This window comes from Condylostylus longicornis, unplaced genomic scaffold (assembly GCF_029603195.1).
Source record: "Condylostylus longicornis isolate FDR11 unplaced genomic scaffold, ASM2960319v2 ptg000030l, whole genome shotgun sequence".
Taxonomy (NCBI): Eukaryota; Metazoa; Arthropoda; class Insecta; order Diptera; family Dolichopodidae; genus Condylostylus; species Condylostylus longicornis.
The window spans coordinates 99,469-112,207 of record NW_026577999.1 but is presented as its reverse complement, the minus strand read 5'-3'; the positions used below and the strand labels follow the sequence as shown (position 1 = coordinate 112,207).

Sequence of the window (12,739 nt, the reverse complement as noted above, 5' to 3'; positions counted from 1 at the left end):
CTTACTTCTCCGTAAATTATTTCGATTTTGAAAATACACAAAAAACAGAGTTCCAACTTTTCCTGAACTTCTTTCCCAACAATGTAAAACAGCTTAAAAAACCAATGCGCAGTACGACAATAACGAACCAAAAGAGCTTAAAGAACCAAATTTCCTCGACAAGCTGGGAAACGCCCCGGAAATGGCGGTCTGAGGGTCGAAAGGACCAACGAATAGCACGCCAAAGACAGGTGTTTCAGGTGAACTAAAGGCCCAAGCCCAGTGGAATGTCTGAAATTGCTTCTAAATTGACTGGAGGCACGAGTGTTGCATCTATGGCGGCAAAAGAAGTAATGACAAAGTAAGCCGATGCCAAGACGCGTTTGAAGGCGATTAAGGGAAGGAAACCCCATGACGCGCCTTTTTTTATAGAGCCTATGTCCATAGACTAAAGCCATAAGAAGTAGTATGGCTATGCGGTGCATTCAAGTAAACTTCATGCGTCGACATGTTCTGGCTTGTAGATTTTTGAAGAGTTACCATGACATTGTTCTTGTCCAAAAGCCTTATATAATTAAGGATCAGCTTAAAGGGCTATCAGGTGGAGGTAAGTTTTTATATAATACGCCAACTGGGAGTAAGCCCAGGACCCGCATCTTGTTCATTAAAAAAAAAAGTATATTCCCATTTCAGACTTCTGCACCAAGGATGAGGTAACTACAATACCGAAGTTGAATACCGAAAACTCCAGTGGGCTTGACAGAGTTTGTTACATGCTCATTCTATTGTCCGGAAGACTGTAATCATCCAGACGAGCAGCTGAAGGACCTAGTGGAATTCTATGGAAAGGGGAACTTCTAACTTAGAATAGAAAGGGATGCGAACTCATACCGTTTAGGGAAAGACCGATATAAACAAGAGAGTTGAATGCTTACTTGAATTTATTTATAGTAATAAGTTAACAGTTATAAATAAAAGCAATTAGCCAACCATACGGCTTTCGTCGAGATCGACCCCGTTCTCACAGTCTGGGGGTGTCATCCGAAAAGAGAAATTAAAAAACTATTACCCAGTTTATGCATTACAAATTTTTAGAGAAGGAAAATTATTAAGTAATAAAAAAATCAATTTTAATTTTTTTTTACGAAAACAATACCCAACTCAAAATCTTATCAATGTGAAAAAAAAAACTGTAAATGTATAATAAGTCGACAAATTTTTTTTTAATAATTTAATTTGCTTTATTTTTTTTTTCTTTAGCAGTTAACCCAAAAATCGAATTTAATATACATGGATAATGGTATAATAGATGTGTCCAGTACATTATGACAATTATAAGGAAGAAAAAACAAAATAATTTCTCAAAACTTTTTCATAAAAATTTGACATTATTTTCAGAAAGTTTTCAATTTAATTCTTAATGAAGATGTCATATTTAAATAATAAGATCAAGATTATTTTAAGATTTACCTTTCGCATTAAAGTAGAAACTTGAAACTTAATTGAGTTTTTTAAAGAAAAATAAGAAAAGAATATGTCATAAAATATTTATAGAAAATGAAGATGTGAGTCAAAATATTTTAGATTATAAATTTAAATCTTTTTTGGTCGTTTACTCTTAATCGGAGTGCAAATGATAAATTATCAGTATTTATAGAGCATGTTAAGTTGTGAGCAATGTGAATGCAAAAATAATTCTAATCCCGTGCATGACGGTCATGCGGACAACGTATATTCGTCCTTCTTTCGTATTCAAAATAAATTTATGTCGGCAAACACAGTATATATTACGACTTTTAAATTAAGATTTGCTATTAAATAAAGGAATGGATATGATCGATAAAGGAATGAGCTCCCTTTGATTTCAAGTGAAGATAGTTACTACACCAAGATAAGCTTTATATTCGGAGTGACCACAAACTTATATAAATATAAATTTCTTTATATTCACCCATTACAAGATAAATAAAAAGCAAATTTTGTTTTGAATTCGATGATGTACTTTGCGCTTAATGTGAAATCGGTTCCATATTTTCGGGGTTAAGTTCAACTCTCTATGGAAAATGTGCACTGAATATAAAATTCATAATCTTAAAATTACTTCCATTTCAATCATTAATATCTTATTCTTTGAAATTAAACTGAGTGATGAGCAGCCTACATTCTATTCGTTTGAAATTTATTTTATAAAAGATATTAACGTTTTTAAGAAATTTAAATAAAAAATTTATTTATATTCAATCTAAAGATAGACATCTCTTTTTATATTGAAGTCTTCATATTTAATTCAAAGAAAATTATGAAAAATATTAAGAAATCAAAATTAAAATTATTAGTATGCTATTTTAAAAATTATATCTCTTACTTAAATCTTAAAAACGTAAAATAATTTCAATCTATAAATAGAAGCAAATAATAATGGGGCGAATAATATTTAAAAATACCATTTATGAACTTTTACTATTCCATTAGAGAACATAGAGCTTCCACATAACTTATCTAATTTGACGTCCGCTCATACTCTGCTCTTACGCCTTTTTCTAAGTTAATCCTGATCATTCCACTTTTCTCTTGTCCTGTGGTTCGATTCAAGAATTTGGTGCGGCACTGATGTTATTGGTCGGCTCAAAATGTAGCCTATCCATTCTCTATTTCTTATTTCAACCCTTATAGGTTCTTATCAGCTTGTCGTCTTTTGTGCTGAGGATCACGGAGAGGTTAGTGGAAAAATATACAAGGAATGAGGAAAGGGAGTCGGGTCTGTCAAATGACCAGCATGCCTTCAGAGGAGGGAGATCTGTGGAGAAGGCGGTGCATGCGGTGGTCACGCAGGTGGAGGTGTCTCTGCAGTACAAGGAGTATACATTGGCTGCTTTCTTGGATGTCGAGGGTGCTTTCAATAATGTAAAGGTTGAGGCTATCGTGGGGGCTCTCAAAAATGTAGGAGTAGAGGAGGACATAATCAGATGGATAGAGCAAATTATTGCTACTAAGGTGGTGGTGGCCGAGTGGGGCCCAAGTAAGGTCAGGATGCTGTCGGTGAGAGACACTCTTCAGGGGGGTCCTATCGCCATATCTGTGGGTCCTGGTTATGCAGGATTATCTTAGGCTCATGAGGGATAGTGGATGTAGAGTTACTGCCTATGCGGATGATGTGGCGATCCTGGTCTCGGGTAAATACCCGGAAGTACTGAGTGCAATAATGCAGGGGGATCTTGATTGACTGGATGGTTGGGCGCGGGGATGCGATCTTTCTGTGAACCCCGTAAAAACGGAGCTGGTGTTGTTCATGAGGAAAAGGAAGGTGCCCAGGTTTGCCCTGCCTAACATGGCGGAAGCCGAGCTGGGTTTGGCGGGTTGTGCGCGATACCTGGGCGTGATTATGGATAGTAAGCTGCTGTGGATGGAAAACGTAGAGAATAGGGTAAGAGGGCCACGACTGCGTTGTTTGCCTGCAAGGGGGCGACTGGTAGAAGGTTGGGAGTGAGTCCTCGACTGGTCTACTGGTTGTATGAGTGTGTGGTTAAGCCTATTCTGACGTATGGGGCATTGGTCTGGTGGTCAGCGGTGCTTCGGGATAGGGAAAGGAGGAAGTTGGAGAGGGCGCAGCGTATGTCGTGTGTTGGGGTGACGGGTGCATTGCGTACTACACCCACTTTGGGTTTGTAGGTTATTCTCGACCTGGATCCGGTGAGTGAGCAGGTAAAAGCGGCGGCTGCGAGAAGTGCCTTGAGGTTACGGCGATGCGCATACTTAAAAACAGGGAATACACACACTGTAGAATTCTGGGGGAATATGGAATGCGGCCTATGGATATTAGGCCTGATTTTGTGGTGCCATACACCGACTGGAGAGTTGATTATGTGGTTGTGGTTCCACAAAGGGAGGATTGGAGTGTGGAGAGGCTATGCACGCACGAGAGGTTATCCATCTACGCGGATGGTTCTAAGATCATGGATGGTACTGGCATGGGTATAGGCTGCCTGATGGATGTGGGGTCTTCCATCGGCTTTGGTGGGTCGATGCAGGAAGGCACTTGGGGCACTTTGCAATATATGCAGGTTGACTGTGTGTTGGATTCCCGGTCATAGCGGGACACGAGGTAGTGAGATGGCTGATCGTCTTGCGAGGGCTGGGGCTGGCGGGGAATCTGACGTGGTAGACGCGTCAGTTCGTCTGCCGCTGAGGGCTTATCTTGCCGTCATAGATGGTGAGTGTAGGAGGAGGAGCGGGGTCTTGTAGGCGGAGGCTCACACGTGTAGGGTGACCATGGCAATGTGGCCTGTCAGGGACGAAGGGAGAACGAGGGTGCTGTTGAGATATACTAGGACTGATCTCAGCACACTGGTTGGGGCCCTGACGGAGCATTTCCTTCTGTTTAAAATGGCCAGGAGGCTTGGAGTTGCTATGACGGATGTATGTCGTGTGTGTTGGGATGTGGCGGAGGTGGAGGACGTAGAGCATGTCCTCTGTGCCTCTCCGTTTCTGATGTGGAAGAGACGGCGTGTCTTGGGTCTTATTTTTACGATGACCTGGGGACCTTTCTGAGATGTCTCTTGTGAGGCGTTTGGGCTTCGCCAGGCAGTTTGGCTGGTTTGGATAAGGGGTCTTGTGTGTCGAACTGCATGGGGGATGTTGGGTGTTTTCCGGAGGGTTGCCGATGGTCCTTTTTCTGTTGGCCTAGTGCATGGGCTTTGCGTGGGTGTACGGTTGGAGCCCCTCTCTCTTACTACTACTACTATAGGTTCTTATCCTGGCATTATCCATAACTCTTCATTCATAATCTTCTTCTAACCCAGAGCGATTCCTTAAACACCTATTAACGAATAGCTGCAACTATTGCACATTATATTTTAAAATAATTCCCAATATTTTAAATCTACGTCTTCTATTGTAATATCTTGTTAGTACATGGATACTCGTACATTGGCTTGTGGAATTTATTCCAATGACTTTTGCTTTTTCTTTGAACACGTACTTTTTGGAGCGATCTGCACTTCTTCTGCTGAGTGGCTCAGTATGTCTATTTTTTCTGCGCATTCCAATTTTTATAAGAGTTGTCGAGTTATTCCTTTTCAATATTTTGCTTTTTTTCTCATGATTATTCGTAGAGTAAGCCAATTGTAGAATGTTTCTGGCCTAAGAAGAAATATGATTAAAGTTGCCTAACTGAAATTCAAACTCTTCTTTCTTCTTGTAAATATATTGATTCCATTAGATGGTATGTCAATTTACGTTTATTGTGGTTTCTATTATTGTCAACTCTTATTCTTGTTATTATCAAAATTTATATAATAATATGAACAAATTTATTTAAAAAAATTTTTTTCCTCTAACTTTAACAATAACTTCAATGGAAAATTTCCTCTTATACTCTTTCCATTGTTTAATTACACTCATTCTTTACTTTATTAAAAACTTTGTATGCATAAAGTAAAAGTACTTTTTCATGAAATATAAGAAAAATCATTTTCAAAAACTTTATTCACAATTCACCACTTGAAATTAAACCAGGAAAAAAAATTTAAATTGCAAATCTATATAGCGATTTTTAAATTATTTTGGAGAGGGGGAACTTAACAATTGAAAGTATCAAAGATATACCAGCATAAAATTTCGTAAAGGAAATTTTCAAGAGATTTATCAAAAAATTTCGAAATTTCTGCTTAAAATTACAAGTTGTATCTGTTCACAAGAAATAAATTGCTTTTCACTTATTCTTTTCTTGTTTTTTTTTTATGTGAAAGTTTTATCTTTCGTTTAAAAATCAATTTTAGTGTCTAAACTTTTGGAAGGAAAAATAAAAATTACAACATTTTTCTTTTTATCTTGTCCCAAAGACAAAAACAAAACAAGTCTTCTATTTTTTCTCCTTTTTTTTTTTTGATATAAAAAGTGAAAATCTCACAAATTATAAGACATACGACCTAAAACAAATAATAAAGAAAAAAAAAACGTAAATTTCCAAGGTTATTTCCGAAAAAGCGAAAGCTGGAGATCTCATTTTACTATTTATTCTAATCTTTGAATAATCACCGACTACTTAAATTTTGTTTTTATTCGTATGTCCAAAATTTCGGTTATGCATGTGAATTCCTATACTTTATCATGTGACTGGACATAAATTTAATTAAGCTCCTTTAGAGTATATTGAGCTTTTTTTTTGCAGTGCTTTTGAATTGCTTTAGTTCTTGTGTAGCGTTAGCCAAACAGTAATGATAAAACTTTATAAAAGCTTGTGTCAGCTGTCATTTTGCTTTGTTACAATTGTAAGAACGAATATTCACAATATAATAATGTCTTTGAAATTCTATTCATCCCGATTTTTGTAGAAATAGCTTAATGGCAAAATATTCCTTAACCTCGCTCATATTAATACCAAAAAGCAGATTCTAAGTATAGAAACACGATATTCAATGACAAATTACTTTGGAGTAAAAAGTACTTTTTACAGAACCTTCGTCTTTAAGTTCCAGAGAAATCTTCTATCTTTTTGTTTTACTTTCTGTTATCATTATTTTTCTTAAATAATTTTCTTCAATACAATTACGAAAATCAAAATAAAAATATCAAAAAAAAAAAAAAGTGGAATAAGAAAAATCAGAAAGAAAATGAACAAAAGAATGAGATAGAAAACCTCAAATTGTCTTTTAAGTCTTTTGTAAAAGTTTTTGTTTCAGTTTTTTATTTCTTTTTTTCTGCAATTGGTGTGTGACTTTGAACCGATTTCAATTAAAGAAAAGTAAAAGGAAAGAAAAAAAATTTGTTTTTTCTTTTCGGTTACCAAATTTCATTTCATTTTGGGGTTTATTTTTTCTAAAACAGCCCTTATCAATGAATTCAAAAAGGATATTATAAATTATTTCTTTTACTTTTTGTGTTATCAGTTGTATGAGTTGAAGATGAAGCACAAATTTAAAGAAAATGAAATTTTAAAATAGAAGATTTTTTCTTAAAAAAAATATCTCCTCTTAATATGGCATATATGAACACTTTTCATATTAAATACACCAGAACGGTTAATTAATTTGACTATTTGAAAATCGTAAGACATATGTCTTATTTTTTTTTCCAAGCTCCTTGTCATAACATTAATGAAAATCGAGTAATATGCACTTAAATACTTCATATTTTTAGCGGGGCCTCATAGTGTAACAGTTTATATGGCTAAATCATACTGTATTATAGCGTTATCACACCACATCTTCCTGTTCACTCCTATTCATATCACATCTTAGCTCTCAGTTTAAAGTAATTTCAAAACATATTTTTATTTCAATACCCAAAAGCTAGTAGAAAATTTCTAATATTAAAACAAAGATAAATTAAAATATTAATGTAAAGTTGAAGAAATCATGCTAATTGCACAAAAACAAAAAATACAATATAAATTACATGTTGTATGTGACCTCATTTTAAATTATTTATAATTATAATTACAGAATATTGTAAATAAAAGAGCACCGTACATGCTTCGAATAAAAAAATTTTTTTCTTTAAGGAAAAGGCTAAGAGCAATATTCAATGTATAATCCTGTGTAAATATTTGTGAAATTTTATAATAAAAAATAATTAAAAAAAAAAATCTTAAACTATGTTAGAACCATACTGGAACTGCAAACAATTGAACTTTAATTGCAGAGAAAAATTCCGTTATTCCATTTTAGAAACGAATTCATTAATTCTCTTCGTTTCTATCACAACGGTTTTTCAATAGTACTCGTAAATAATTATATACTGAAGGCACGTCATTTATCACAAATTTAACAGGCAGGTGAAGCACCAATAATTATTAGTTCGAAACAATATCCAGTACAAACAAGAGGATTTTATAGAGCATTATGTAGCTCTCAGATGTTTAAGGAGGAAATATAAAAATTCTAAAGCAATAACTTATCACACCTGTAGTGCCATTGAAGAGCTCCTATAAAAGCCGTACAAAGTGTTGAATCCCAAGCACAAATAAAATGATCATTGCTAGTTTTTAAATCGAATCAAAATTCCTCTAATTTCTAAAAAGAAATTTTTCGAATTTAAAAATTAAATATTTTTAATGTGAGAAATTTCGAAATCAACTTAATTTTGCACACTTTAAAATTAGATTTTGAAGAAATTTATTCATGAAAGATTTACAAAGCAATCAATATTAAGTGTATGAGAAGCTATTCTTTCTTTGTTCTCTTTAAACGCAATTCGGGATTTCAAACTATAAGAAACTTTTCAAATAATTTAATATTAAAATTTTTTTAACTAAAATAAATGCTTATATCTTATAGTATCCAAGAATAACCACAAATTTTAACGATTTTAATAAATTCAAAAAGTCTCAATATTGTAATAGGAAGAAATGAATCAAGTTGTCAAAAAATAAAAGTTTTTTTTCGTATTTCTCTCTTCTTCTCTCTCTCTCTCTCTCTCTCTATTTTTCTCATTTTGTCATAATATATTTCCGTTATTTGTTTTTGTTATCCATTGTGTCCTTGACGCGACTTTTATAACTAATTTTTGGGCATAAATTAATTTTTTTTCTCTTTTTTTTCTTTTGAATTTGAGAACAAAACAGAAAGAAAACTGAAAAAAAAGAAAATAATTAAATTACAAGTTTAAAGGGAAGTTAAAAGAAATAAAAACATATAATTGAATTTTTTAGAATTATGCGGTTTACGGTTTATATAAGAAGTCACAAATTATGTACTTTTCTTAGAAAAAAAAAATAATAAAATGAAAACAAAGAAACAAAATTAAAATTTTACAAAAAAAAAAAATTAAGAGAAAAAACAAAAAAACCTACACATTAAATCTTGCATAACTCATTTTTAATCCTTTTTAATAGTTTTGGGGTTAAGAAAACAAATAAAAATAAGAAAAAGATGAAAATTGTAAAATGTGTATAATGAAAAATTAAAGAAAAAAGGAAAATTTTTTTCAATTTTCTCCTTTTTTATTTTTTTTTCTCTAAATTAAAATTAAAATAAAATTTTTGATAATGAGTTTTTCTCTTTTTTTGTTTTTTTTTTTCAGAGAGAAAACTTTCTACGTTTTATTAGAAAATGAGAATTTTCTTTTGATTTTCTCCATTTTTTTTTCATTTTCAAGGATAACCATTTGTTATTATTAAGAAATTTATTTTTAAGTAATATAATAAAGAGATGATAAATTTTAAGGATATTCAAACAGCCTTGGTATTATGCTAAGAAAACGTAATTTTTTTGGTTTATTGGTTAACTATAATGTTACCTCTATAGAAATTTCACGATAACGTTATTATTTTTAGAATTAATGTCAATTGTAGAAAGTAGAAATTTTAACATTATAATTAGTTTTAATATATTAATTATTATGTAGACATAAATAAGTTTTGAGAGCAAAATAATACGCAATAAAAATATTATTTAGAATGGTGGTTCAAGGTTCACAGAAAAAAATTAAAAAATTTTATTGAAATTCATTAAGTTTTTTTTTTGCTTTTCTTAAAATATTTTATAAAATTTTTATCCTTTTTCAAAGACCAGGATAAATAAATGTTCTGTAATTTATTTAGTTTTGGAAAATGTGAGAATTTAGTTTTGAAAAATTTATATTGAATGAATGGAAACCTGAGCAGCAAAATAATAGAAGAGAACAAGCTTCATATATATACGTTATCTACAACATTAGAGAAAAATTTTAAAATAGAAATACTATAATATTTTTCGAATAATTTTATAATTAAATTGTGATTAATTTGACGACTTAATATTTAATAAGCAGAATTATTAATTTAGGAAATTGCGCTGCTAATGAATCAAAAATTGTATGAAAATTCGATTTAAATTATTTTTTATTTTGAAAAATTTCATATAATAGAGAGAAAGAGCCAGCTCTTTTAATGAAATGAAAGAAATGTTTTTAATATTAGAGAGAAGAGCTGCTTCTGTGGGTCTGATAATCAATGAAAAAATGTTATTTTACATATAAGCGGCTTCTCCAATCCAGGCTAATAGACAGGTCAATAAAAATTAGAATGTACAAGATGTTAATTCAACCTGCTCTAACATATAGCGAGGAAAAGTTAAAAATACGTGAAAGAAGACTGCTCTGAAAAATATTTGGCCCAAAATTAAATGAAAATGGGAAATATGAAATAAGATCAAATCGGGACCTAAAAGAACTAATTGATGGCAAAAATATCCTCAAATATGTATATTAAAGGACATATACTAAGATGGTCTGGACATGTATCTCGAATGCCAGAGCATCGAGCGCAGAAAAGAATTCTAGACGCAAGACCATACAACACAAGGGCAAGAGGCAGGCCTAGATCTAGATGGCTCGATGGTATAGAGACTGATTGTAGAAGAATTGGGGTCCATGACTGGAGGGCAGCTACCCAGAGCCTTGAAGTTTGGCGGAAAATTGTGAACGAGGTCAAGGCTCACCAGGAGCTGTAGAACCAAAAGATGATGATGAATAGAGACTTGGTCATTATGTTATCAAAATCGAAAATTTTATGTTTTTAATTACTTTTAGAAATCAGGTGTTTTATGCAAGAACCACATTTTTTCTTTCAAAAAATCAAATGTACTACCTACACATTTTTCATTATATGAACCATTCATAAATGAATTTTAATTTGAAGAAGTTAATTGCATAAATTCAAGAGAACTTTTAAAAAGAAATTTCGTCAAATTTCTTTTAAACTTTAATTTAACCTTAAACTTTTTTTTTTCATTTTAAAATTAAAATATATTTTATGACTGTAAAAATGAATGTCATAAAACAAGACGAAACCTTTTTAAAAATAAATTATTAAACAAAGAGTATTTGTACATTCATATGTATGTATCTGTGTCTGTATGTATTGTGGAATCACGTGGATCCAAATGAAAATATTATTCATAATAAAAATAAGCCAACCCCGCTCCCCTCCTCACAACCCTATTAACATGACTTTGCAATTTATAACAAATGTCTTATGATATGTCTTCATTCTTTTAACCGACTGTATTGTATAGAATAAGGGAGGTGATGTGACGGCACCAAATTCTTCTCTATGGTAGGGAAACGTAACTAATTTTAGAAAGATATCCCTCTGCCTTTGTCTTTGACGGTCTATGCCAGTAGTGTGCATCTCTACTTCGGCTAAAACATTTGATGAAATAATATATGTGGGTTTATTTCGGCTATGTCATTAACTGATCAACTTTTGGGATATATCAGGTTTCGAGAACTGGACGTTTTTGCGAATATCACGCCTCGGGGATTCTACTGGTTAAACTAACTAGAGAATGTTTCAAGGATGGCATAAAGAAAAACTCTACAGAGAGACAAATTTAAATTTGTAAATTAAAGGTAAAAGGATTTTTCATAATCTACTTTCGCAAAACCGTGCAATGCGCACTGCAGTCGGTTATGTGTTGATCATATCAATTTGTTTTTAAATAACAATCTACACTCTACATTTTCTCACCAGCTATTTTTTAACAGGTTTTGTTTTTTTACATTTTTAATTTAAATCAGGTAAGTATTATATGGTTTTGTTGTTTTTATAATCTATAGAATATTAAGTTGAGAGTCTATTAAAATTATGGCTATGATAAAAATAAATTAAGAATATTAAAAAAAAAAGAAAAAACATGCAACGAAATGGAAAGCATTCATTTTCCTTTTAGGTTCAATCTGTCTCCCTATAAAAATAAAAATGATTTTAAAAGCCTCTATACATGACAATAAACAATACTTTATGACAATCATTAATTATTGCAGAGTGCTAGAATAACCGATTAATAATCGTGTCTCTTTATTTCTTTATACAAAGACAAAAACCAATTTTAAAAGAGTAAAAAACGAGAAATTATACGAGAGAGGCGCGGAGAGCAACCAATTCGACCATAAAAAAAATAAAATTCACAATTTCTTTTTATTTCTTAATAAAGAAGTCACAATAATGAACTCTTTTTCGCATATTTTTTTTTTTTTTAATTTTTTCTGTTTTTCATTTTGTTTTTTATTACATTGTTTTTGTGTTATCCTGCCTTACTTTGTTTGCTTTCTCAAGTATGCGCCCTTGAAAAACACAAAAACATATATAACAAGAACAAAAAAAAACAAATACATGAAAATCTTTGTTGTCACCAACTTGCTAATATTGCTTTTTTTTTTGTTCATGTTCATTCTGTTTTTGCTTTTAATAAAAATACACTGCAGATGAAAATGAAAGTAGTGAGTTACCTAAAGCTCGGCAAAAAAAATACGGGAGTATAATTTGAGTTTTTTTTAATCAATAAACTATTGGATATTTAATACGAAAAGTCAAGTGTACTAGTTTGAACTTAATTCGTGCATCAGGCTAAAAATTCTTTAAATTGGTTGATTGGTTGGTTGACGTGGTCTAATTAGTAGAAATAATGTGTTATTATGTTACCATCACCCTCTGACCACCCTTTTCTTTTAAGAAATCTGTTCAAGCCGCTTATATCAAACTTCGATACTTCATTTAGTTCCGCCATATTGGCCGCGCCACACATGATTAGTTTGGCTCCGCCAAGAACCGGACACTCACACAAATAGGGAAAAATTGTCAACTGTCAGCCCCAACCCAGACATATGTTTCAAGAAAGGATGTATTTCGTAAAGATCAACGTCAGTCTGGTTATGCTCACGCATATTTTAAATAGTAAATAAATTTTGATTCGCCAAACAAAATATGATTTTAAAGGGATAGTATGACACGAAGGTAGCCGCTTAATTTGGAATTTTTTCAGCAAAATGTCGAAAATGT

General features: G+C 32.1%; 1 protein-coding gene across 1 annotated transcript; it reads left to right on the top strand.

Annotated features, from left to right (window-relative positions):
* Positions 1–266: 266 nt before the first annotated feature.
* On the top strand, positions 267–10,409 carry LOC129608083 (uncharacterized). Its single transcript, XM_055519408.1, has 3 exons — positions 267–340; positions 4,041–4,189; positions 10,171–10,409. The coding sequence occupies exons 1-3, from the start codon at positions 267–269 to the stop codon at positions 10,407–10,409; spliced, it is 462 nt and encodes a 153-aa protein (XP_055375383.1).
* The last annotated feature ends 2,330 nt before the right edge of the window (positions 10,410–12,739 follow it).